Below are 27635 nucleotides of genomic sequence, written 5' to 3'. Positions count from 1 at the left end.
GAGCATTTTAGATCTGTGCCTAATTTTTCCATCAGTGACTAAGCACCTTTCAGTCATTACCAGAGTCATTAATTTAAGTATCAACGTTGTCTGGATGTACTGTTCTTCTCCAGCACCAAGGATGTCCAGGCAGCCATTGATTTAAGAGACAATATCACTTGCTTCCAAGTTTATGAGGCAATAAACAGCTCCCGCATATTGATGAATGCGAAGGTGTTTGCTCAGCACATTTGCAGGGGCCGTTTATTACCAAGTGCTGTGCTTTAAAAGCAAATGAAATTGCAACTATTCTCTTCTAGGTTTCTTGTGGGTGGGGACAGAACGGAGGGGGGAAGAAAATAAAACCTGTTGTTTTTAATTCGTTCTTCCGCTTACCTTCCTCCTGCAAGTAATTAATATGACTGACGTTACCCTGCTGATTTCCTTCCAGCAAAATGGTTTAAGACAGCTGTTGGATTTCTTATGCTATTTCCAATGAAAATGCTTTAAATATAGCCAGAGAAAGGGAACATGTCTCAGAACTCAATAGTACTTTGGTATAGACCTTGAACAAAAAACTCCAATATCAATCGTATTTTACTAAGTACAGAATAATCACAATTTTTTACCATTTTCCCACTGCCTCAACCTCTCCCCAGCATATGAGAGAATAATAGTAAAGTAAAATCCTATTGGTTTTTCTTACCATTCTCAGCAGTTTTTGAAGTGATGCTCCATAAGTGGGGGGTTCTCCTGACATTACATTCTTTATGCCTCCTCTTGGCTAACTCATCAGGAGCTGGAATTGCAAGATCATTATTAATTTCTCATGCAGTCTGAAATGCCATTTGATAGCTTTGAAACAGAGTGATGAGTGTGTCAGCAAACTACAGGTGAGTTTACAGAAGCCAGCAAGAATGCTTTTTTTTTGGAATCTGGCTATGCTATGCATTATTTTGGCGTGGGTGGGGAGGGGGGTTAGAGAGAGACGGGATGGGGGAGTGGGAGATTAATTACATATCTCTGTGCCACCAGTGTAGTTATGAGCATGCCAACTAGGAAAGCCGCTTTGGGGGGAAAAAATTAGACAATCAAAAATGCAAAACTAATTTATACTTGTGGCAATCTCATTTTGTTCCTCATTCTCCATTTTCATCATGGTGAGAGACTAGGGCTTTTGTTTTCTTTGTGAAACTGTTGGCCCATGCAAGGGGTACCTCCATATGAAAACAGGCACCCAGGTGCAGACCATTCTTTTGGAACAGGGCCTGTCTTTGGAAGTTTGCTTCTGCAACAGGGTGCTGTGCAGTGATGAAATCCTCATGCCTAGCACTGGTGGTGGCTGCTTACAACATAGTATTTTTTTGCAGGATCTGAAAGCCCAGGCAAACGTTTGGATGGGTGGCTGATGTTGATAGTTTGTGCTCTTTCAGACATACCCATATGATGAGGCTGTACTGTCAACACCAAAATAGCACCATTTTGAAGTATTTTCTGCCTATGGTACAGAATAAATGTATTTGTTGCCACAAGGCAGACTTCTAGGATATCCAGAATTCACACAGGGACCCACCCAACAACCTTGGCTCAACCTCTTATTGAGAAGCCTGAATCCCAGGCCACTGCTAGCCCTCATGGGATTACCAGCATCAAGCACCAACTGTCCTTGCTTTGCAGTTGGTTGCTTCCTTCTGCTAATACCTTTCATGCCTTTTTCATGGACATTCGGTGCCAGATCATGTGGCTAGTCTGGGAATGAATTATGGATTTGCCACAGCAACAGTTTTGTGATCAGACTAGGTGCCATGCTTTATCTTCACCATTCCAATACCAAAGCACAGCCTGCCATAGTGCGCTCTATAAGAAGTCATTAGTCTACTGCAACTAGGAACAAAAGGCATTGCCTTATACTCTGAGTCACACCATTAGGCCCATCCAGCTCAGCCCTACCTGGAGATGCTGGGGATTGAATCTGGGATGCTCTACCTATGAGCTATGGCCCTTCCTCAAAACTATGACTGGATCCAGCAATGGGTCATAGAGGTGTGGAAGCAAACTTCTACATACAAAACCTTGATCAGGAAATAAATGCTAGCACAGTGCAGTGCTGCACCTAACAGCCCCTTTTTGGTCCCCATTCGCCACACAACTGTTAGCCTGATCTGTACAGCCCAAGTTGCTGCTCTGCATAGTTATGCACACTTTGTATCATGTAACCATGCTGGTTCTAGAATATACTGGAATGTATTGGCAAAACTTGACATCTACCAGTAATTTATGGAAGTGAGGATAAAATGTGGTCTCTAATAAATAAAAAAAGCACTTAGTGATTGTTGAGATTTTGGTACCTGTCTCTGCTCCTGTTCCTTGTTGGCCTGCTCTCCTCCCCACTATTATTATTTTTATGTATTTAGTAGAAATGAGTGAACCTCGGCCTTCCCTATGCTCTCCTCGAAATGATTTGCAAATGAACTGATTCCTCCACTGCAACCAGAAACAGACCAGTTCATTTCTTGATACAATTTGAGGGGTTTATGAAATGAGCCCCCTTTCCCTAACAGATCCCTCACTATCTTTCTGTTTACTTACCTGCAAAAGTCAGGATGCTGGCAGTAGCAGCAACAGCAGAGAGGAAAGCATTCCCTTCTTTCCTTGTCTTGACATACTCCATGGCATGTTAAGAGGCTTGAAAGGGCAGTGGCCTCATAGGTAATGGAATTTATCCAAATGTCATTGCATTTCAGGCAACACAGTTCTCTCAGCCATGATATGCTGCAGGAAGAGTGGTGGTGCTTGTTGTGGCATATACTAAGGTGATGGAGACAGAAGGAAAAAACCCTCCTCCCTGCTCTCCAATGCTCCTTCTGCCATTGTCTCCATTTGCAGATGAGGAAGGTGTTTTGGGACCTGATGGTCAGGGTTGGCCAAGAGAAGGGAATCTGGGAAAGCTTTTCTGGCCTGGATGTTGATCTGAGCTGGAAAAGGGTTTTTGTGTATGGAGGTGCGGTGTGTGTCCTAAAATCTTGCCTCTCATTCCAGGTGCCACTGCCACCTGAAGAATTCCAACTAATTCCAGTTAATTTATGAGCTCGGCTTCAATGAACTTAGCTAGTATATCCAATTCATAGTGGCCACACAACCCAAAGGACTGGAGCTACTTTTCATGCTGCAGTTTGCACTTGGGCCATGCTCCAAAAGTGCTTTCCAAAGAGTCGGCACAAAAGTACATGAAACAGCTTGCAATTTTAAAAATGCTATCAAACAATATGTTCTAATTACTTTCCAATTTCAGCAAACTGTTTTATCTTGGAAATTTAACATCAGGATTACACTTTATTTCATGGCTTTTATTATTTTAATCATAAATTCTTGGGGGATGTTACCGTGCGGAGTGTGCGCCTTCGCAAAGGTAGGTGGTCTTCAAGTAACTGATTAGGCATTTAAAACTCTGCACAACCTACTCAATTTTTAATTAGTTCCATAAATTACCACGAGGCACCATAAATCCAATGCCATCTTTATTAGAATAATACATTGATATTGAGCTGATTTTTTTTTCATTTGTAAAGAATTTTAAGAGGCTCACTAAGTAATCCTGTGTGGTAAGTAATTATCTCTATTTTGTGGAAGTAGAAACAAAGATCAAGACAAAATTACTTGCCCCTGTTCAGAACAGATAGGTTCAGATAGTTCTCTTCACTCATTGCTAAATCATTATTCTCTCTTAAACAACTTGTAAAATTGTGACAGTCCCAGTACTCATTATTTTATTGCTTTACTGTGCTGAATTACAATACCAGAATCCCTTTGGCTCAATATTGACAGTTCTGCTTCTCAAGCATTAGGACCATGATCTATTCTGTGAACACGGGGGTCCCCACAAAGTTCAAGGGAGCCTTCCACCCATTCTTCATTGGCAGCCTTTGATCCGAAGGGGCACATTCCACAATGTACCTGCCCTGTCAGGCATGGGAGGCTCTATCACCTCCCACATATGTTGAATAATTTGCTTTAAAGATTTATAGTTTACCTTTCATTGATACCAATAACGGGCCCAGTTGAGGGGGTAGAGAGAGAAGGTTTTTTGGTGTGTGTTTTTTAAAGTCGGTAAAACAAAAAGGCTGTTCTTAAATCATCAGCAAATAAAGCAACTAAAAACAGCTAAACAGAGGAGCTGAAACAGAGGATCATCAAAAACCTAAAAAGCCTAAGTAAACAGGTACGTTACCACCAGATCACTGCCTAACATACTCATAGGTATGGATGGAGGGGGGGGGTCTGTGTCTTGGGACAACTTTTAAATTTCATCCCCCTCAGACACTATGCACGGATTGGAATGTACATCTGCAGATTAAGTCACATAATCAACAAACCAAACTGCATGAGATGTACTGTATTATGAGGTGGTTCAAGGGCTGCCTCTTTTTTTCCAACATTTTAGTCACTTAGAGCAGTTCTGTGTCTGAGTACTAAAATACCCCTCAAACTATGTTAAAATGTTCCCAGAAAGCTACCATACATAGTAACCTACAGCCTCTTCATGGGGAGTTTCACAGAGAAAAAGATGGCTGTCCCCATGTTTCGCTGAGGGCAGTGATCTTTTTCTCCTCACAATGTTCTTAGTAGCCTTAAAATGACTTTTCTTTTCAAAATAGTTACCTGTACACTGCCCTTCACCAAACTGGGTTTCATTTTGTGTGTAACGAGAGAGTAAAAAGCGCTTGCTCTTGTTGTTGTTGTTGTTTAGTCGCTTAGTCGTGTCCGACTCTTCGTGACCCCATGGACTAGAGCACGCCAGGCACTCCTGTCTTCCACTGCCTCCCGCAGTTTGGTCAGACTCATGTTTGTAGCTTCGAGAACACTGTCTAACCATCTCATCCTCTGTCGTCCCCTTCTTGTGCCCTCAATCTTTCCCAACATCAGGGTCTTTTCCAGGGAGTCTTCTCTTCTCATGAGGTGGCCAAAGTATTGGAGCCTCAGCTTCACGATCTGTCCTTCCAGTGAACATTCAGGCCTGATTTCCTTAAGAATGGATGCGTTTGATCTTCTTGCAGTCCATGGGACTCTCAAGAGCCTCCTCCAGCACCATAATTCAAAAGCATCAATTCTTCGGCGATCAGCCTTCTTTATGGTCCAGCTCTCACTTCCATACATCACTACTGGGAAAACCATGGCTTTAACTATACAGACCTTTGTTGGCAAGGTGATGTCTCTGCTTTTTAAGATGCTGTCTAGGTTTGCCATCGCCTTTCTCTCAAGGAGCAGGCGTCTTTTAATTTCGTGACTGCTGTCACCATCTGCAGTGATCATGGAGCCCAAGAAAGTAAAATCTCTCACTGCCTCCATTTCTTCCCCTTCTATTTGCCAGGAGATGATGGGCCCAGTGGCCATGATCTTCGTTTTTTTGATGTTGAGCTTCAGACCATATTTTGCGCTCTCCTCTTTCACCCTCATTAAAAGGTTGTTTAATTCCTCCCCACTTTCTGCCATCAAGGTTGTGTCATCTGCATATCTGAGGTTGTTGATATTTCTTCCAGCAATCTTAATTCCGGCTTGAGATTCATCCAGCCCAGCCTTTCGCATGATGAATTCTGCATATAAGTTAAATAAGCAGGGAGACAATATACAGCCTTGCCGTACTCCTTTCCCAATTTTGAACCAATCAGTTGTTCCGTATCCAGTTCTAACAGTAGCTTCTTGTCCCACATAGAGCTTTCTCAGGAGACAGATGAGGTGATCAGGCACTCCCATTTCTTTAAGAACTTGCCATAGTTTGCTGTGGTCGACACAGTCAAAGGCTTTTGCATAGTCAATGAAGCAGAAGTAGATGTCTTTCTGGAACTCTCTAGCTTTCTCCATAATCCAGCGCATGTTTGCAATTTGGTCTCTGGTTCCTCTGCCTCTTCTAAATCCAGCTTGCACTTCTGGGAGTTCTCGGTCCATATACTGCTTGAGCCTTCCTTGTAGAATTTTAAGCATAACCTTGCTAGCGTGTGAAATGAGTGCAATTGTGCGGTAGTTGGAGCATTCTTTGGCACTGCCCTTCTTTGGAATTGGGATGTAGACTGATCTTCTCCAATCCTCCGGCCACTGCTGAGTTTTCCAAACTTGCTGGCATATTGAGTGTAGCACCTTAACAGCATCATCTTTTAAAATTTTAAGTAGTTCAGCTGGAATACCATCACTTCCACTGGCCTTGTTATTTGCAATGCTTTCTAAGGCCCATTTGACTTCACTCTCCAGGATGTCTGGCTCAAGGTCAGCAACCACACTACCTGGGGTGTACGAGCCATCCATATCTTTCTGGTATAATTCCTCTGTGTATTCTTGCCACCTCTTCTTGATGTCTTCTGCTTCTGTTAGGTCCTTACCACTTTTGTCCTTTATTATGGTAATCTTTGCACGAAATGTCCCTTTCATATCTCCAATTTTCTTGAACAGATCTCTGGTTCTTCCCATTCTGTTGTTTTCCTCTATTTCTTTGCATTGCTCGTTTAAGAAGGCCGCCTTGTCTCTCCTTGCTATTTTTTGGAAATCTGCATTCAATTTACTGTATCTTGCACTATCTCCCTCGCATTTTGCTTGCCTTCTCTCCTCCACTATTTGTAAGGCCTCATTGGACAGCCACTTTGCTTTCTTGCATTTCCTTTTCATTGGGATGGTTTTCGTTGCTGCCTCCTGTATAATGTTACGAGCCTCCATCCATAGTTCTTCAGGCACTCTGTCCACCAAATCTAAATCCTTAAACCTGTTCCTCACTTCCACTGTGTATTCATAAGGGATTTGACTTAGATTGTATCTTACCGGCCCAGTGGTTTTTCCTACTTTCTTCAGTTTAAGCTTGAATTTTGCTATAAGAAGCTGATGATCTGAGCCACAGTCCGCCCCAGGTCTTGTTTTTGCTGACTGTATAGAGCTTCTCCATCTTTGGCTGCAGAGAATATAATCAATCTGATTTCAATGCTGCCCATCTGGTGATGTCCATGTGTAGAGTCGTCTCTTGTGTTGTTGGAAAAGAGTGTTTGTTATGACCAGCTTGTTCTCTTGGCAGAACTCTATTAGCCTTTGCCCTGCTTCGTTTTGAACTCCAAGGCCAAACTTGCCAGTTGTTCCTTTTATCTCTTGACTCCCTACTTTAGCATTCCAATCCCCTATAATGAGAAGAACATCCTTCTTTGGTGTCAATTCTATAAGGTGTTGTAAGTCTTCATAGAATTGGTCAATTTCATTTTCTTCAGCACCAGTGGTTGGTGCATAAACTTGGATTACTGTGATGTTAAAAGGTCTGCCTTGGATTCGTATCGAGATCATTCTATCATTTTTGAGATTGCATCCCAATACAGCTTTTGCCACTCTTTTGTTGACTATGAGGGCCACTCCACTTCTTTTACGGGATTCTTGCCCACAGTATGATGGTCATCCAAACTGAATTCGCCCATTCCCGTCCATTTTAGTTCACTGATGCCCAAGATGTCAATATTTATTCTTGCCATCTCATTTTTGACCACATCCAACTTACCAAGATTCATGGTTCTTACATTCCAGGTTCCTATGCAATATTTTTCTTTACAGCATTGGACTTTCCTTTCGCTTCCAGGCATATCCACAACTGAGTGTCCTTTCGGCTTTGGCCCAGCCGCTTCATCAGCTCTGAATCTACTTGTACTTGTCCTCTGCTCTTCCTCAGTAGCATGTTGGACGCCTTCCGACCTGAGGGGCTCATCTTCCAGCGTCATAACTTTTATATGCCTTTTGTCTTTGTCCATGGAGTTTTCTTGGCAGGGATACTGGAGTGGCTTGCCGGTTCCTGCTCCAGGTGGATCACGTTTGGTCAAAACTCTCCACTATGACCTGTCCATCTTGGGTGGCCCTGCACGGCATAGCTCATAGCTTCTCCGAGTTATTCAAGCCCCTTTGCCACGGCAAGGCAGTGATCCATGAAGGGGCTCTTGCTCTTAGTAAAATCAAAACTCTACATTTCCTTCCAAGTAATCCATCACACTTAGGGCCCAACAATATGTGGTATTAAACCTGCCTTTGCATCTAATGTGCAGGGGAATTTTGCACTCAGCTTGCTAACTCACCATTATCCCCAAAGTATCTGTAACATGCATTGGACCTACCAGGTCTCTACTGCTGACAGGACTCAAGGTGGGGGTGCTATTATTGGCTTATTAAGATTGGTATGCTGACATTTTTCTGTGGCTTCATATTCCAGTTATTAATAGGCCTCTTCTGCCTATTGACCTTGTTCTGCAACCTCATCAATATATACTGCTCTTCATTATCCATTCTGTGCCTCCTTTTCTTTTTAATAATATATTGTTGGGGGGGTAGAGAATTCACCCCTCCTTTCAGGATCTCTTGTCAGGGCTCACAACTCACTTCAACATCAAACAACTGTTTATGAAAAGGTGGGGGATCTTTTTTCAGCCCCAGGGCCATATTCCCACATGAGCAAGCTTCCTAGGGCCACATGCAAGTGGTGGATGGGTGCAGAGGCAGAAGTAAGCAGAGCATCAGGGGAGACTCTTACCTTTGTAGAATAGAAGTCAGAGGTTTCTACATAGAGCCACAACCTTAACATATCTCTCAATCCTCCATCGAGACAAGCAGGAGCCATAACCACATTTTAGGGACACATTCCAACCAGGCAGAAGCACCCTAGGAGAATGCAGAGTGAGGTCACTATGGGGTGGCACCTGGGAATCAAGTGTGCCACCTTGCCCCTGCAATTGAGGGGGTGGGACAGCGCAATATCAGCAGCACACCCTGTGGTATGTGCGAGTGATGTCAGCATGCCCATGCCCCTGATGTTTAGTTGGAAATGAGCTTATTGTACACTTCACTCTCTTGCCAGCATCAGCACCAGTGGATTACAAATGCTGGGTTTTAAAATTTCTAGAGGGGTATTGCCTCTGTTGCACTCCAACCCACAAATGCTTATGCCATAATAAATTTGTTGGTCTTTAAGGAGCTAGAGGAACGCGGGTGGCGCTGTGGGTTAAACCACAGAGCCTAGCACTTGCCGATCAGGTCGGTGGTTCGAATCCCTGCGACGGGGTGAGCTCCCGTTGCTCGGTCCCTGCTCCTGCCAACCTAGCAGTTCAAAAGAACATCAAAGTGCAAGTAGATAAATAGGTACCGCTCCGGCGGGAAGGTAAACGGCGTTTCCGTGCGCTGCTCTGGTTTGCCAGAAGCGGCTTAGTCATGCTAGCCACATGACCTGGAAGCTGTACGCCAGCTCCCTCGGCCAATAAAGCGAGATGAGCGCCACAACCCCAGAGTCAGTCATGATTGGACCTAATGGTCGGGGGTCCCTTTAGCTTTACAAGGAGCTAGAAGACTCTTCGTTGTTTTAATTTTACAGGTCATCTGTGTTGTATTGGTATAAATGTCATTATGTTATAGCAAGGATAGGAAGCCCGGTCCCTCCAGGTGTTGCTGGATTCCCAACTTCTGTTTCCTTGCAGCCTCTGATGATCTAATGTAGAAGATGGCATATACACATATCAATAAATAAATAAGTCATCGTTGGCCCTGCTGGCTGGGGTGGACTGGAGTTTGAGTCTGCCGTCATCTGAAGAGCCACAGGTGCTCCACCCCTGCTTTATATAATATGGAAACTTCTCTTCCAGTATGCTGACGGTTAGATGGCCTAGTAATGGCATCGCCACATTGTTTCAGCATTGTGTTTGCCCAAAAACAGTTTTTCATAGCATCCCAGGTAATTTAGTACAAGGTAATAAGATTAGGACTGCGATCCCAAGAAGAATTAGTTATGCTTAAACCCTTGTGTAATTAACTGGAATCCAATGCACCATGTTCAATGTGAATTAATCCCAGTAATTGTGTTCAGGACTGCAACCTAACTGCGGTATATCTAACACTGCATAGGACTGGGGTTGTTGTTTTTTAAAAGAGAACAGTTTTTTCTCCCTTTCCCAGCATAGAAAACACTTTTTCCTACAAGGGCTGAGGGCAAGCACCTAATATATAAACTACTTCAAAGTTTGTTAATTATGAAAGGAGAAATGTAATTAGTCATCATAATGCTAGAGATCAGTTTATAGCCAGTCTTTTTCAATTAAAATTGCAATCTATAATTTTCCTGGAGGAGTTACATGTCTCAGATCTCAGCAGATTAAATTCACTGTGTGTATTAAGAAAAGTACCATAAAAGGTTGCCATAGAGAAATGAACTGGCACAGCATACAATTCTTCTAAAAAACAAGCTAGCTTCTGACATCTTTGCAGCTTGCAAAGTATTTGCCTCCCTCTGCATTCTGTTTAGAATATTGACCAAACCTAGCAAGACGTTTGCCATCAATAATATTTTGAGGACTATATTTCTGAAGATAGCAATTATGGTTTAGTTCCTTTAGCCTCAAGTTCGTTTGAAGCCTCTGTGAAACCATACCTGGGGTGAACGAGAGGAGAGAGGGAGGCTCCTTGCCTCATGAGAGCATACACATGGATAGACAGCTATGGGGTTGATAGTGTCTTTTTACGGAATTAATTTACCAGCGGTATATAATAAACCATATATAAGAATAATGTTATTCTTATCTAACATTAGTTATATTACTAGTAGACCCATTGGAAGCAATATCGAAGTCCATTGATTTAAGTTGGTCTTCTCTGACTTACTTGGTTATTACCCAGAATAACTAAAGATCAAATACAAAATGATTAACCTCAGTCAGTCTTCTATTAAAGGATCTATACCAGTGGTTCCCAATTAGCTAAGTACTGCGGACCCCTTGTTTTTCAAAAGCCAAGCCAAAATTTTGAAAATGTTGATATCTCCATGGTACATTTTTGCTATGTAAATAGTGACACAGACCCTCTTGGTGGGCTACGCAGACCTCTTGAGATCTGTGGACCACCAATTGGGAACCACTGATCTAGACCATACATTTAAAGCACATTGTTAAGAGTGTTGAGAATTATAGTTCTTTGAGGAACTAGTGTTCCCAGGATGGTAGGGGAAGATTATACTGATCCTAGATTCTGCTTCTGTGTGGACATAAATAGGCCATTCAAAGGTATGGCTTAATTGTACCCTGGCTCTGCCCTTCCCACCTACAACTGCTTGCTTGGCCTATAAAGCGAGATGAGCGCCGCAACTCCAGAGTTGTCTGCGACTGGACTTAACTGTCAGGGGTCCTTAACCTTTTTATGCCACTTTTGTATCATAGGACTCCAAATGTTGTAAGCTCCCACTTCCCAACCATTCCCGAGATTCTTTTTCTTTTTCCCCTTTGGACAAGGAGATCTATGGTATATTTGTAATATTTTTTCTTACAAGTGGAAGCAGCAATAAATATTGAGCAGAGGAGGAGACAAATGGAAGGCAGTCTACACAAGGTAGCATATCTGCCTCCTGCTCTGCCTCACAATTCCTTAACATCGACTGCTCATCCTTGCCTTTGGGAGCTCCAGGTGACCCTCCAAAGAGGATTCCTCTAGCAGGGGCAAGTTCAATTTCCAAGATGGATTTTTAAAGCATAAATTCTATTGAAATGGGGAGTGTTTCATTCATCACTGGGAACGTCTCAGACACTATCCAGCAGAGGTACAATGACATCAACTTAACAATGCTGGCTCTGCTTAACTTTGTTACACATTTTAGCAGATATCCACTATGAAACAACAAAGAGGTGGTTTGATCACCACAGGGATGATACAGAAAATAAGAAATAATGTGTACCACAGACTGCAGAAGGACATGTGTTTTCACCTCTAGTAAGAGATCATTTGTACCCTGCCTCTGAGCTACAAGTGTACTATTTCTAGTTCAAACTCATCAACACAAGTCCATCTGAATGTGGAGAAGCCACTATGGCTTCTGTTTGGGATGATACGGCGCTGATACTTCTGCACCTGCACCTCCACATCTAAAGGGCCCGTGGTAAGCTATTGGGTCCCACCAATAGTTGTTAGTTAGTTAGCTAGAGTTCTATCCCTCCTGAGTAGGGCATTGAACCTGGGAGTTGGTCTGCCAGGTGCTTGTCTGGCATTGTAGCCAAGTCCATCCAGAGATTATCCAGTGTTTGGACATGGAGACAGAACTCCATGTTTCTTTTGTAGATTGCTTTGTGCAGATAATGAATCTCAACTGACAGTCTTATTCTTTTTAAAAAAGCAGCATTCTAGTTATTAGTGGAGACAAGCTCGAAAAACCTGTGGGCATTGTTTGATGAAATCTCAGATGGTAAGGCAGAAAATGAGTTCTAGTTGTCATGGGGTGGAGTTTCTAATCCCATCCTCAATAACATGAGAAGCAGAATAAAGCCTGCAAAATAAACAAATAGATGCAGCTTTGTGATATTTGCATAATTTACTCATATCATGTAAGTGGGCTTTTCTTGGCACAGAACTCAGGTTCTCTAGATGACAAATTTGGTTTTTTATTGGCGATTGTTATAAAGATGTGCCCATTTTTCTCCTCTGAAATACATGTTTCCAACAGAATACCAGTTGCAGCTATGGTTCTTCTATTATTATGGGCCCATTACAGGAGGTGCCAGTGGCTATAATTAGTTGGGGAAATTGATTTTGCAGGAAGCAAAGTGTGTGCTAGAGCATGGAGTGCAGGTCACAAGCAGGTTAGTTGCGAGCTATAATTGGAAAGCTAGGAACTGAGGATAGGCAGAAAGGGGAAAGAAAGACCAGTTGGCAGATCTAAATATATTTTAGTAGAGAAACTACCTATGCACTTCTCAAAGGGTAGCTGATAGCCTTATGACAGGTCTCCTGGTTCTGAATAAAGGTAGCAGAGCTTTAAATTAACAGTGATTTGTGAGGGTGAAGAAATGAAAATGGGCTGGTTTTTTACGTGGCATCTTCATCTATATCCTTCCATGTAAGGTCAGGCAATGGCAAATTCTTAATGATCCGACGATAGCTACTGTCATCAGGAGAGTTACTTGAGACATAATGTAACTCCAAGCACCGAGCAATCGGGGAGGTGGGGAGATCCCAAGAACCATAATTTACCGAAAAGAAGAACTTTTTTCCTTGGTTAAGTTTTGTTTTATTGCATGCAGAACGATTTCCTTTATCTTGTAGCTTGGAACATTTGGGATGCCTGCTGGTTTGTCCTGTTGAAGGGCAGTTCTTCTGCTCCCATATCTCAGTGGTGGTAAGTGGGCTCTGCTGCCTAGCTAGGAGAGGGAGGTTTTGCTACCACCCTTCATCTACAGATCTCAGGCCAGTTTACAATGTGAAAGCATTCATGATTGTGGAGAATATCAGCCTGCTCTGGATAAGCCAACCTGTGAGTAGAAACAGGTTTCACTGCATGGCTCAGGTGATCTGTAACCAAAGGAACATGTGATTCTGCAGGGCGCCAGGCTGCATCCAGCACATGGTGGCGGCACATGGAGCATGCACACTGTGTGCCCTGATTAAGACACTGTCAATGTGTCTTAGCTTCAAGTAATGTTGATAGCTTCAAGTAACTTCTGATAGGGCAAGATGAAAGGAAATAATGGTCCTAGCATAAACATTAGCTCTTATCCACCTACTTTCCTTACAGGGAGGGAGGGATGAGTTTGTCAATTTTGACTTCTCTCAGTTTCTCTTTTTTTTCAAATCTTAAGTGCAGATCCACATTTCCAAACCAGTTTGATCTTTCTTTCTTTTTAAAGAGCCCTAAAAAAATCAATCAGCATTTTAGTGTGAATTGTAAACTACTTTGAAGGGTTTTTTTAAAAAAGCAATAAGGTGGTGTATAAATTTTATGAAATAAATACCTTTCTCCCTTATTCAATTTTGCCCAATACAATCATTTTTGCAAAACAATTTCCCCTAATAAAATGCATTTTTGTAAGTTCTTTGCACCAATATATACATTTTAAGGGACATTTACCCTAGTATAGGCATTTTTCTACACATTACTTGGCTGGAGCCCTGCACTGCAAAACATCAGAGAAGTATGAATTTGGAAAGGTGGCTGTGTTTTAGAATGTACATTGTTTGGGAAAGTTCAGTTCATCTTTAAATACAAATTGAATTGAACTGAATTTCCCCCCATCCCTACTTACAGATAGATGACCAGCGATGCTACTTTGAATAATGCTAGCCACAGCTTAGATGGGTTGGACACTGTGAAGCCATCAGTTGATGACCTGAAATTTGCTTATGGTTTTCTGGATGGATTTTGATGTTTGAACATATACTGTATTTACTTGAATCTAATGCTCACCTGTTTTGGGTCAAATTTCATTGCAAAAATTAAGGTGCATATTAGATTCGATGGCGCATTTACATTCACCAGCAAATACTTTTTTTGGTTTAAAGGTTCTGAAAATTGAGGTGTGCATTAGATTCGAGTAAATGTGGTAATTGCCCCCCCCCTTTGCTAGGTGAGTGGTCCTATGCCTATTAATCTGGAAGCAAAATATAAGGTAAAACTGCTTCTGCATAGCTGGAGGTGTGCTGGTGTGCAGAAATAAACTAGTCTGTAAATTAAAAATCAATTTAAAAAACCCCAGGAAGGACCTTATGCCCAGAGGCCCAGTGAGAGTCCAAGATCTAAGCTTGGGGGCAGTTGAGCAACAGACAGCTGGGGGGGTCAGTTGGATGGGGTGCAGGAGAAAATGATGGGGGAAGTGGATGCGTTGAGTCCTCAGTTTTTATTACTTGTTTCCTGGATGGGTGATTAAGGATCGGTAGATGCTTAAAACCTCACCTCCACACATTGTATGGCAATGTTTTATAAGAAATGAAAGTTTAAAGGACAGTTTTTCCAGGTTGAAATCCTGAACTGGGAAGCTTTTGTTAGGGGTTGGGAATACAGTGCAGCATTTTCGTTTCTGGGCCCAATTCCAAGTGCTGGTTTTGACCTATAAAGCCTTAAACGGCTCAGGACTGCCTCTTTCCATATGAACCCACTTGGACTCTGAGATCATCTTCTGAAGCCCTTCTTCCTGGGCTTCTTCCACAAGAGGTCCAGAGGGTGGCAACACGAGAACGGGCCTTCTCTGCAGTGGCTCCCCATTTGTGGAATGCTCTCCCGAGGGAGGTTTGCCTGGTGCTTTTGTTATACACCTTTAGGCGCCAGGCAAAAACGTTCCTCTTTAACGTTGATTGACATCCTATGCCCTTTTAAAATGTGTTGGGAGGGGTTATTGGGTTTTATTATATATTTTGTGGTTTTATATTCTTATTTTATCCTGTGAACTGCCCTGACACCTGTGGGTATAGGGTGGTACACAACATTATTTATTATTATTATTATTATTATTATTATTATTATTATTATTATTATTACTTTTGTTGAGGGCTGCTCTCTCTTAATATTAAACTTGAGTGATTCTGTACCTATCTGGTTAGGAAGCCAAACTGGATAATCCAAGAATAGATCAGGGATACTGCATATTCAAAGGACTCCTAAGATACACAGAAGTAGATGAGTTTAAAGACAGAAGGAAAACAGGAACAAATGGACTGAAAAGGGTTGGAAGGTTCTATGTCCCTTGAGAATATTGAAAGAAGTTGAACCACATTATGTGGAAGGTGTCACTTGGCAGAAAAAAACAAAAACAAGATGGAGGTATGGAGAGAGGGAATTGGTCTGTTCAAGTCTCTAAACAATTTAAGAGCAGGGAGCTGTGCTTAGGGTGAGGCAGATGCATGCCATCAGGTTTGTGGTTCCTATGCTCTATGGGAAAGTTTCAGAAGAAGAAAAGGGCAGTGTTTTTTTCCGTAAAAAATATGTTTAGGGGTACTCTCATTTTCCTACTCATATTGAAATACTGCCCCTCAATGAGGCCAAACCTAGATTCACAAAATGTTTAGGGGTATGCGTACCCCCAGGAAAAAAAGCCTTAGGTTGAGGAGTTGGACCGCGTCTTTTGTACTATATATAGCCACAGCTCCTGAGGGCAAAAACAACTGAAGGAGGCAGGGAGCAGAAGCTCCTCCTCCTCTCCTCCCTATTCCCTCCTTTCTGAGAATGCCAAGTCAGCCGCTGAAGCCTTCCTATATTTGTTCATAACCAAACAATGCCATCCAACATTGATTTCCATTTCCCTTTTAGTCTTAAGGAGACAGCAATTCTACAGGGCTAGAAAGTGGATCCCACCCTGCAATGGAGAGGCTAAACATGCCTGGCTTTGGCCCAGGGTTCATCCTGCACTTCGGCCTACTTCTCCTGTTTTGTGCCTCCCCTCTGTAGCTTAGTGGGCTCTGTCAGGCAATGCTACGTACAAAGAATTGGGGTTTTTGAGAGGAGAGAGATTTGTACTGGACTTTACCAGTTGCATATTCTCCTCCTTCAGGCTTTAGTACTTACAGCCTCCAAACCACTAAAGATGGCCGCCGTGTGGCTCTGCTGTCATAGCGGAACAGCAGCGGTGGGGATGTGCCAAGAGGCGTGGAGGCCGGAGGCAAGTGCTAAATTACAGAGGCCACAGAGTTAGTAATTATCCATGGATTAATAAATGAATATAGTTAGGTACAGTATTCCGAAATATCAGAAAGGTGCTTTGCTGCAAGATGACTCTGAGGGGAGCGAGGCTTTCTTTTAACAGGTGCGAGGAAAAGACAAAAAAAGAGAGAAGCAAATCTTCCCTTTCAAATTCTGTGGTAAGAGGCATGCTAATATGCTAGGACAATGTGCTTAATTATATGTAAAGTGGAGATGGAACATGAGGTGAGGCCACTGATTTTAAAAGTGAGACATCTGGAGCATAACAAGGGAGATGCAGGCTTTTATTTCATAATGGGTAATATAAAAAAATATAATGCCATGCATTTCAGGACTTAACTATGATAATTAATCAGATTTTATACAGCCATAATTTTTTTTTTAACTGCATAAAGTAGGGTTGCACAAGGTAGGCTCTGCCCAGAATAATACTGCCAAAATTAGACTTTTGTTTCAAAAGGTCTCCCTTCCTCACATCTTTGGGCTGTCTGGTTTAAATAATGTTAGTTAGTATACAGTGTTTCTGAGGTGGGTAGGCCTGTCCGCTAAGCAACTAAGGGCTAATTGTAATGTTACATTCAAATAGATGTGCTAAAGACAAAAGTATGGAAATTGGTAAAAACAAACACACGTTCTGAAACAACAATTGTGAGGCTTAACACACATTTAATAGAGCAGCACTAAAAGACTCATGGCAGAGAAACCAGTGATGTTGGGTCTGTGGAGGAGTCTGCCCCTTTTACAAATTCTAGCTTGCCAGACTCAATGCCCTCATTGACATACATATAGGGCAACACCACGCCCACAATGCTCCTCTCTCCTTCCTATAGAATTTTTGTTGAGATAAATGTATCTCATTGGTTATCTGCATCCCATCAGGATTGCATTATGCTTGCTGTATCAATGCTGTGCTCTAAGACCAAGTTCACTCATCTTGGCCTGGAGGCTTCTAGCCTACCATATAAGCTATATAAGTGCAAAAGACACTTAGGGGGGACTCATTTTTTGAGTCCCTCTAAGTGTCTTTTGCACTTGTGTTTTAGGCTACAGTGTTTGGCTCTCTGAATATCATGTGCCCCTGCAGTCTGAAAGTCTAGTTTTACTCTTCCCCTATTTAAATCACCACAATTTGATCACCTTCATCCTTATTATCCCAGGGGGAATTGTTCCAAACCCGAACTTCCTCAGCTGCCATGTCTTTTGCCCCACAATCAACTCCCTAGGAAGAAGAAAAAAGTATTGTAAAGCATAATGTTGCAATACTAAAGCAAGATTCAGTGCCTATTCAGTGGGGCAGAGCAGCTCAACTCTGGATCCATACTGGAGCCAAAGTCGTCATTTTGGTCAGCAAGTACTAAGGGAACTAGCTCACATAGGGACTAGTAGGAATTGACTTTTAGGCTTTAGAAAACATACAATCCAATATATATCTAATTCAGTGCTTTCTAAGCTTTTTGGAAATGCAATCCAGAGATGAAATTTTGTCTCTAAGAAACCCAGTCAGTGGGAATAATTTAGATAAGGGAATAATCCCTTATCTAAAAAGTGAAAATATATGGTTGCTGCAGAGTAAATATGGCAACACAGACAGAAATATTGCCTCAAAGATTCATAGAACAGGATGTTAAGTGTATATACACATAAAGAGAAACTCCTGGAGTTTCCCTGTGATAGATTAAAATGATTTATGATTTAACAGAATGAAATCTAATGATGCCACGGCCAATTATAAGGATAAATAAGCAATTTTACAGAAGTCTGAAAACTCAAGTACAAAAGAGCAAAGCAATGAATTACAGGATAGAGGATACCTTATATTAGGAAAGGGGTTAGACTAGATCGGGGTAGCCATAATCTCTGACCATTAGCAATGCTGGCTGAGGCAGATGCGAATGGAGTCCAACAGAGACTGGAAGGTGTCATGTTGGCTGTCCTGGGCTAGATGACCTATTGTGTCCATTATAGTGTAGCAGTACAACTCATCACCAAAGCTTAAGGGAGTTCACCCATAGGTCCCTTCAACAAAGCAACAAAACTCTCAATTAAACAAAATATTCAGAATCTGCTAATGTCTTGGAAAACAAAATGCAATCTTGAGAAATGACCAAGCTAAAGCAATTGAATAAGTATATTCTTCATAACGCTACTGACCAGCAACGCTCACCACTGGATCAGGCTAATTCATGTGGAGTATATCCATACCACAACCAGTTAACATTGGCGGTGGCATGGGCAGCTCTAAACAGCATGGTGAATGACATGACTAGAAACATTTTACATGTCAACTTTCCGTTTGGAGGTGATCTCATAAGAAAGTACTGGCAGTCGGCCTCTATGTGGACTGATAGAACATACAGCCTGATCCTAAGACCAAAGTTCAAAAAGTAAAGCTTTGGTCATCTCTCCAGTTGTCTCCTGTTCTAATCCCTCACCCACTTTCCTTCAATACAACATATTCTCAATGACTGCCATAGAATGCTTTATTTTTATTTGAAAAATGGATATAGAAAGAGACGTGTGTTTGCTATTGAGAGATCCTGCTCTGCCAAAGTGGCAAAAAAAGGCTTCAGGGCACAGCCCAAGAAGACTCAAGTGTTGTTGGTATTGGATTATTTCAGAGGTATCTCTCTGCTGTTTCTTTGTTGTCTTCCCTTTCTTCTTTGGGCACTTGAAAAAGAAGGACGCATGCATACAGAGGTAGATCCTTTGCTCTTAACACATCAAAGTCAAATGTCATAAAGAGAATGTAAGCAGGTTACAATAGCAGCAAATGCAAATCATTTCACCTCCGGACTTCCTGCTGGTCAGTGATGTCTTGGTGTGCAAAAATATCTTCTTTTCTGTGAATGAGTAGGAAATGATCTGGCTCAAAGCCAACACAATTATTGTACAGTTAAACAGTGAATTTGCTCGTGTATCAATTCCTTCATATCTTGTTTGTCCTGAAGGAATGCTACTTTTCTTAAAAGAATTAACTTCCCGATCCTAACACATATTAAGAAACACTTACCTTAGTTTTTAACAATTTATCTGGCAGCCCTATACAGCATTTTAGATCATCTATAGAAACTTGCTCAGATGAGCTGAAAGAGCAATTAATAAGCAGAAACCATCCTATAATTATTCTTTCCAATCCACTGCTGGTGATATGTAAGACTTTCCCAACTGGGGCTCTCCAAATGTTTTGGACTACAACTCCCATCAGCCCAAGCTAGTATGGCCAATGGTCAGGGACAGCTGTCCAATACTTCTCCAGGGCACCAAGTTGGGGAAGGCAAGTTTACACATCAGCAGCTTACACAACACATTTAGTCGATTACAGCATCCTCCCAAAAGCCCCTTTATTTAGAGCACACACTGCACAGTGTTTTTCTTTCCAGTTGGTGCCATTTCACAATTTCACTTTTTGATGGCTAATCTGTTAAAACCATTTTGACCACAATGATAGAGTGGTGGAGCAGGTCAAGTCTACTCCATGGAACAGCAACCCCGATGAAATTGATATGGTTCTTTCTTCATAGTCAGCACCATGCAAATGTTTTTTAGCCATGCTTAAACGGCGCATTGAGGTTGTTGTTTTTTATCCCAGTCATATCTTAACTACTTAATCAGTGCAGTACAAACAGACATAACAAAGACAGAAAGAGTGGAGGTCAAGTATGGGTTCTGAAAACAGGCTGAAGCCATGCAAAACTTCTTTGTATAACCTAGCTAAGAAGTTAGAAGAGCCTTAGCTAGAGCTCCCCACCATTGAGTGGTTTTTAAAAATAGCTGCCTAAATCTGCTTCTGTGCAGTTACAAGTGGGCTATAATTTAACATATATTTCTGAATGCATTGTTATGCAAGAGACAAAGAGGAGAGACTGTTACTATGGGCGATATAAGAGTGAATAGATTACAGCAGAAGAAGGAAAAATTACTTTTTGTGACACAAGGGAGTCACATTTCAAACCTGGATGATAATAGTATGTACTTTGCCTGTCCATTAAATTATCTTCTTTATTAATGTGTTAGAGCAAGTTATACGAACAAGATTATCAGGATGCCTACTGGGATAACATATTTTCCAGGAGTCCCATAGTGACTAAAAATGGAGAAAAAATTGAGAAATATGCAGGAGCTCCTAACCAAGTCAGCATTTAAGATGAAACAGCAATCAGAGTGTCTTTTTATAGGAAAGGAGTAATTCTTGAGATATGCCCCTTAAGGTCCTGTTCTGTAAGACCCTTTAACACTTTTGGTGAGAGTTCTGAGCAGCAATTCATTCTTTGCCAAAGCAATGTGAAAGTCACTTCTCTGTTGCTACAACTCTGGAAAGAGATGAAGAACCACCAATGATTTACTTCCTTCCCAGATGAATGCCATTCTTACAAAGGCTGATGTTAGTGTGGGAAGGAACTATGCCATTGGCTTTGCCACCAAAGGTTTCTGAATTGCTTCCCATAAAATAATCTGAAGTCATTTAACAATAAAAGCATCAACATTAAGACATATATAAAACAAATTCAGGTTCAATACAGATACAAAAATGGGACAAAAATCTTCACTTAGAATGTGTTCTGGGAAAAGGAAGGTCTTCAATTGGTGCCCGACGAATTTGAGGAAATTCCAAAGGGTAAGTGCTGAAGGCTTGATTCCGACATCATACAGAATGGACCTCCTGATGAGATGGTATCTGTATTCATCCAATGTTTCTGGAGCAGTAGGGAAAGAATACATTGCAAAGTGGATCCTTTGCTGCTGCCTCATTCATTTCCATGAGAGGACCAAATTTGTACATTCAAAGAAATATGCTTGCAAATCTGCTTCCTCCATTAAGATGCATGTGGCAGTTGTTGTGAGTGAATTATTATTGAAGCTCCTTTGACCAAATAAACAAAAAAACAACACTGGATCAAGCTTCTGGATGTCTATAAAGGGTATGATCAGAGTATAAGCTGGCTCTTTCCTACTAATTGCTGCCAGATATAAATATATTTTACCAATGGTTATTTTATTCAAAAACTTACTTCCATCCTTGAATGTAGCATCCTCTATGGACATACAGTGGAAATGATCAGCAGGTAACTCTCATTTGCTTTTTGTAAGTCAAAAAAATCCACCATTTTGGTCTGCTTTTTGCAAATACTGACTAGCAGCCATTATTTCTGTGCTTGTTGCAACATCAGATGAAAATACTTCATGCTCAACCATCACGGCTAAGAGGAAAATAGTAAGCTTCCCTCTTACCAACTGAACTGGTTTGACCTTATGGTGAAATGAGAACATTATTCAAGAACACCCATCACAGTGCTTAACAAGATTTAATGTACATTTATTCTTAACATGTGGAACATATAAAGATTTTATACTGAATAAATGATAATTCATTAAGCCAGAGGAAAAGGAGGAATTTACATCAAGTTTTTTTGTCTTTTTTTAAACTACATTATTTTGAAATACAAATGCGGATTCTTCTCACTGAAAAATCTTTGAAGTTGTTTTTCTTCCTTTTTTCCTGTATAAGTATTATTTTTCCTGTAGACTGGTAACCAATTTCTTAAATCAATCCATAAGTAACCATTTCCACATCTTGATTTATAAAGCAAGTTGTGAGCAACTGCTCTCCCGAAATAGAGCATGACTTTATACATACAGAAACTTGTACATTACCCTCGTGGTGGTGTTTTTCTGTTACTGTTTTTTAGAGACATGGCCCGAACAAAATAATAATAATAATAATAATAATTATAATTATAATAATAATAAAATTAAGTCTACCATCACTTTGTAGTTACCACATCATGAAAAAAAAATCCTTGTACGTATTTAAAAAAAGAGAGATGAGGGTATGTTTAATGTACAACTTCTATATACATCACGGCCCTTAGGCAATAAAAAAATATTTAAAATGATTAAAAGGAATTGTGAAGAACTGTCACTGTGGAAGGTCAACCAATAGATACTGATGTGACAGTTCTGGTGAGGAAGCAATTCATGTTGATCGTCTTCAGGTTTGTGTTTTAACTTTCCTAAAGAATTTGTTTTGCTCCTAGCCTAATGTAACCATTCTCCTGCAGAGAAACCAAGATAATTTCATATGCAGACTATGGACCGACCCCCTTCTTTGATCCGCTACACCTACATCACTAACTTTCTTCTATTGCACAGAGTGCTTTGGGCAACGGCATAAAGGGTGGTTGGGTTTTCTTTCATTCTTCAAAAATAAAACACACAGTAACTTAGTATATTTCCCCTACTTTTGCGCTTCAGAGTGGTGAGCCTTCCCCCCCGCCTCTCAAATCATGTTTTGCAACATTTTAACCCTCAGTATCCCTAGTTTGCTTCCCCTCCCAAAAAATATGTGATACAAACATGCAAAAAAATAAAAAATAATTTTTTTTTGAAAAGGATATCTATGGAAAAGAAGTGTGACCTTTGAATGTACTAGACAGACTTTGGTTAAAAAAATAAAATAAAAAGATGTACTTATACACATAGACAGCAAATATTAATTCCATAACTGTTCAAATTAATATTTTTTTTAATTCCCAATTGGTAAATAGTGAATGGGGCAGAGGAGCAAAGATTCTTTTTTTCCTTCTTCCTACACTGGATAAACAAGTACAGAAAACAGCCAGTTATATGTGACCCTCTAATCTCCACTCACACATGCTTGGCTTCTCACTTATGTCATAACTGCCCAATCTGAAAAAGTACATCACAGATGACAGATGCAACCAGAGAGTTCAGGACAGCAGATATTGAGATATCCAGCAAACGTCCTTCGTGCAATAGGAACTCTGAGCGATTCTCCTCCACCCGGGCCATGGCCAGCAAAGCCTTGGCTGCCCTGCACATCATGTCTACGCTAGGTGGCTCCAGAGGCGGGGGCTGCATGTGCATGAGGTTATGCTGGCTCTGCTGGTACTGGGCCATAGTGACCCCATCCTCAAGGAAGCTTATCAAGTTTCCGATGCTTCCCTTCTGCACAGCAATCGCCCTTGCTGCTAATGTGTCCCCCTGGGCAAGGTTCGATAAGAGTGCCATGGACATTTCTCGGCAGACTGGATTTTTGCGGTCCCCAACGTACCTAACTAAAGTAGCATAGAGTTTCTCCTGACGACTGAATGGGGGAGTGGCCAAGATAAGGTCCACATTATTGTCTTGGATACTGAGTTTACACAGGGTTTCCAGTACAAGTCTCTGAGGTGACAGGACTGAGTTGGGCCCCACAGTTGGAAAAGGATCCTGTGCCTCTGCAGATGGGCACACCATCCAGTGCAGTAAGCCATCCAAAATTGGCAAACAGATGCTTTCCGTGTAAGCAGATAAGTCTAGCTGCCCAGAAATGTTGGCTAATGTGACCAATGTATTATCCCTCAAGACCTCAAGGCAGTCCCACCACCACTCATCCTTGCTGCAGGCCACCCCTTTGTCCGCCTCTTCCTCTTTTTCATATGTCTGTGGTGCACGCTTTCTTTCTGGGTGTTCATGATGGAGAAGTATCAACTTTCCTAAGATCAGCACCAAGCCCGGATGTTTTGACATTTCAGCATCATTGCCAGGCACAAAAGACAAGCTGCGGACAATGTTTGACACACAGATGCAACGTTTGGCCAAAGAGTCCTGCCAGTGAGTTATGGTGCATAGAGGAGTCTCATCTCGACTCCGTGGCTCATCCTCTAGCAACTTGATATTTCGATGACTTTTGGCTTGGTGGATCCCAAATGGAAATTTACTGCTATCTGTCTGAGAACTAGAGTCTGAGTCTTCAGACAGTGCTCCTGGACGAGCTGACAAGACATCGTCAATGGTGGCTGATATGCTTTTGTCTTGCTGTTCCTCAGGTTCTCTTTTCCCCTCCACATTCTTCTTTTTACTTGAAGAGTTGGATGGAAGAGGCGGTTTCCTGCGAGGAGGAATCTCCATCTTACTCTCAAAGTGGGTCTGGATGTGTTCAGTTGTATCACCCCCACCCAGCTGCCAGTGGAGGAGTCCACTGTTGAATTCCTGAACACGCCCCAGCTGGTCAGATCGGTCGACAACAAATAAGTTGTTTTTCTTTACGATTTTTATTGGCAGCTTGTCAAACTTACTGGCTTGTTTTGGCCTCTCACTTGGATCAGCAATGGCACCAGGGGGAGCAAGAACAGTGCTCTTCTCTTCTTCAGGGTTCTCATTTTCCTCTTCTTCCTCTTCCTCATCCTCAAATTCACCAAAATAATCAATACATTCATCATTGTTTTCTTCTTTGCTGGCTTCTTGCGTTGCAGACTGGGCATCCTCTTTCTGGGCTGAATTATGATCAAGTATTTTTGGTCCTGGATGTCCGACTTCATATTCCATGAGGATTCCAAATATATCTATCAGGCATTTTCTAAAGTATTCCACCAACAGCTCAAGAAAACCAGATAACTGAAGAAACAAAAAATAACATAAGAATGTTAAGAGGAACATTTCAGGTGACATGGAATTATGTTGGCAGCAGTAGGCATACTTTCAGAAAGATGTTAATTTACTCTTCATTTTACACATAAAACAAACCTTGTTGGGGCATTCTCTAAATGTAGGCATTTAGTGATCTGGGAATACTAAAAAGATTTAATGGAGTAATAAAAATATAAAGTATTCATAACCCTTGTAGTTCGCACATTATAAAGGAAATCCCCAAACTGTATTTAATATTTAATTTAATATTAAAAGTTTTTATTATTTATTATTTTATCCCACAATTGAACTTTTTGGATCTTACAAAATAGTCACAATTATTAAAACACACACAGACACACAAACTGAGTCTTCCTCTGGAATAAAGAGTCTTTCCTCTGCCCTCAGAGGAAGAGAACCTTTAGATACAACTCCACTTACACTGTGTCCTTGTAATGTTTTCTTAGTGGAATGGTGCTAAATACAGGGGTACAAGGAAAGTACATTTGAAGTCAGGGTGAGTGAGGCCACTTTGCCATGGCCATTTGCTTCTTAAAATTCATGAATTTCTATTTTGCTGAAATTATTGCAAAGACACATTCTACCCCACATGCATTTATTGAAACCAAATCTCCCACTCTCCCCCACCCACATTATCCCACAAAGTCTCTGGACAGGCTACAGCATGTCCTCATCTAAATTTATCCACACACTAACCATGTGAAGGAACTTAGATGGAGAAATAGATACTGAATATGGATTTGAGCTGGCTCATAATCCCTATTTTCCAGCTCATAAATGTTGGTAGCAGCCCTTCAACATACATATCTATAGTGTGATTTATAGCACTTCAGTGTTCTAAAAGCCAAAAAAGTAAAAACAATTCTTTTCTAATTTACAAAAGCTTTCCTGTCTGGTGTCCTGGAAATGATTACTACTCATTTCAGGTGATCAAGCAAGTGGCTATTTACAAACCTGTTCATTGTTCCATATTGCATGAAATGATGCACTCATAACTACTTGTGAATAAAGAACCAAGCCAGAATAATTGCCACACTTACAATTCTCACCCTGCAAGGAATCTAGCAGCAGTGGCAGATCACAAAAGGGTTTTCATACTGCTTCTTAATCCCTATAGTGCAAGTCTTTTGCATCAAAGAAATCTCTAGTGATATCTTGTGATATTTAGTAGAAACTTTCTTTAGTATAATCTAGTAGAAATTTACTTTCACTTGAAATATAACATTAATTTGCAAAAAGAAGGTGAATGTAAGAGGCATGGTTCTGGAAGAGGTGAAGTCTTTTGAAAGTATGGCCCCACAAAAAGTGATCTTTTATGTTATATGCAAATAATTATTTAAATCTTTTTTCCTCTCCCATCTCCCACACCTTTCCTAATTCTGTGACGCTCTTTAGTCTTCAAGTTAAGGAAGAGCTGACAATATATCAGTAGTAGCCAAGATAGTTTTCATGTCTGTGATAAGCTCTTGAAGGCTTTTATTACCAACTGATGTGCTCCATCCAAGGCATTCTTGAGTTCCTCCTGCTGTTAGTGAAAGCTATATGCAGCATAAATGTTCAACCAGGAAAAAAATATTGCCTTGGATTTAAAGATGCTCTTGTACAAAGCACTTTTTACTGATTCCTCCATCTGAGTGCAGCTTCCTGTACCCTGTTCTGTTCAAGAAGGCCCCTTGATTCCCAACAGTGTCTTTTAGTTGAGGAGCTGAGAGAAAGAGGGAACTGGAAAACCCTGCTGTGAGAAGGGGTCTGTTCTCACATCTTTAGGAACCAAGCTGCTGTAAGAGAGCTTTGATTAAAAAATACTGATTTAATTTTGAAGGGTCAGTCTTTGGAACACTGAATGACTAGGGCATTTGAGTGGTGTTTTCAGTGGTGATTCTATGTTTCAGCCTCACTTTGTATTTATTAAATGGCAGGTAAATTCAACTTTTTGTTAAGCTTTAGAGGATGGGGTAAAATCACTTTAAAGTTATGGTGCTGCTAATGATGTGACACGTATTTTATGTGAATTGCTAATCTTGTACAGAAGAGCATACTATTGAACTCCATGGGGACCAGCCTTATATCAGGTGAGACCACTGGTCCATCTAGCCCAGCTATTGCCTACACTGACTGGCAGCAGCTCTCCCAGGGTTTCAGATGGGGATACTCCCTGTCCAACATGGAAAAGCTTTATTCTACAGAAAGCTACGGCCTTCTGCAGAAGAAGCATATACTCTGCCACTGAGCTATGGCCCACCATGAATTGCTAATGCTCTTTCTTATTATGAAACATGTTTTGTACTGCCTTATTTTGTTGTCAACTGCCCTATGACTGTTTTAGATGAAGGAAAATATCTATCTATCTATCTGTCTATCTATCTATCTATCTATCTATCTATCTATCTATCTATCTGGCATTAGGAGGTTTCAGATAAACAGACTTCTGGAGAAACATCAAACCTACCTGAGAGAGATTGAAAGTAGCAACAGTACTGTCATCATACAGAAGGATATTAATAGTATCTAAAGCCCAAGTACTTTCAGCAAGAAGGCCTGATTTAAGTGACATCATCACCCTCCAAGCCTCAGGAGTCACTGGAAAATAAGAACACAAAGCATTAATAAGCATTCTGTCTAAAGGAGATCCAGAAGCTAGATTTCAAATGGCATACAGATTTTGGATCAGTGAGAAGAAGGGATGCTTTTATTCCAGATTATTGTATGAATAGTCACAGTTCCCTTGTTAGGTTCAGGAATGACAACTCTCATATGCAGAATTCACTAGCATGCCTTCCACTGAACA

General features: G+C 41.1%; 1 protein-coding gene and 1 long non-coding RNA gene across 15 annotated transcripts in view; both read right to left on the bottom strand.

The window, feature by feature from the left end:
- LOC308473127 overlaps positions 1–16285 on the bottom strand; it is a 40728-nt gene extending 24443 nt beyond the window's left edge. The window contains exons 1-4 of the long non-coding RNA XR_013983923.1: positions 16245–16285; positions 12166–12277; positions 8516–8643; positions 686–778 (exon numbers count right to left, since the gene is read on the bottom strand). This is a non-coding gene — a long non-coding RNA (uncharacterized lncRNA). The remainder of the gene's footprint in view (positions 1–685; positions 779–8515; positions 8644–12165; positions 12278–16244) is intronic.
- Positions 16286–21701: 5416 nt separating this feature from the next.
- ARID1B (AT-rich interaction domain 1B) overlaps positions 21702–27635 on the bottom strand; it is a 347348-nt gene continuing 341414 nt past the window's right edge. For all 14 annotated transcript variants that reach the window (XM_080998325.1, XM_080998335.1, XM_080998331.1 and 11 more), the window contains 2 exons: positions 27297–27427; positions 21702–24814 (listed from right to left, as the gene is read on the bottom strand). In XM_080998325.1, coding sequence (XP_080854451.1) covers positions 23090–24814; positions 27297–27427 — 1856 coding nt within the window. In that variant the 3' untranslated portion in view covers positions 21702–23089. The remainder of the gene's footprint in view (positions 24815–27296; positions 27428–27635) is intronic.

Source organism: Podarcis pityusensis (genome assembly GCF_964106645.2).
Source record: "Podarcis pityusensis genome assembly, chromosome: 3".
Taxonomy (NCBI): Eukaryota; Metazoa; Chordata; class Lepidosauria; order Squamata; family Lacertidae; genus Podarcis; species Podarcis pityusensis.
The sequence above is the reverse complement of the archived record's forward strand: the minus strand, read 5'-3'. Positions and strand labels throughout refer to the sequence as shown.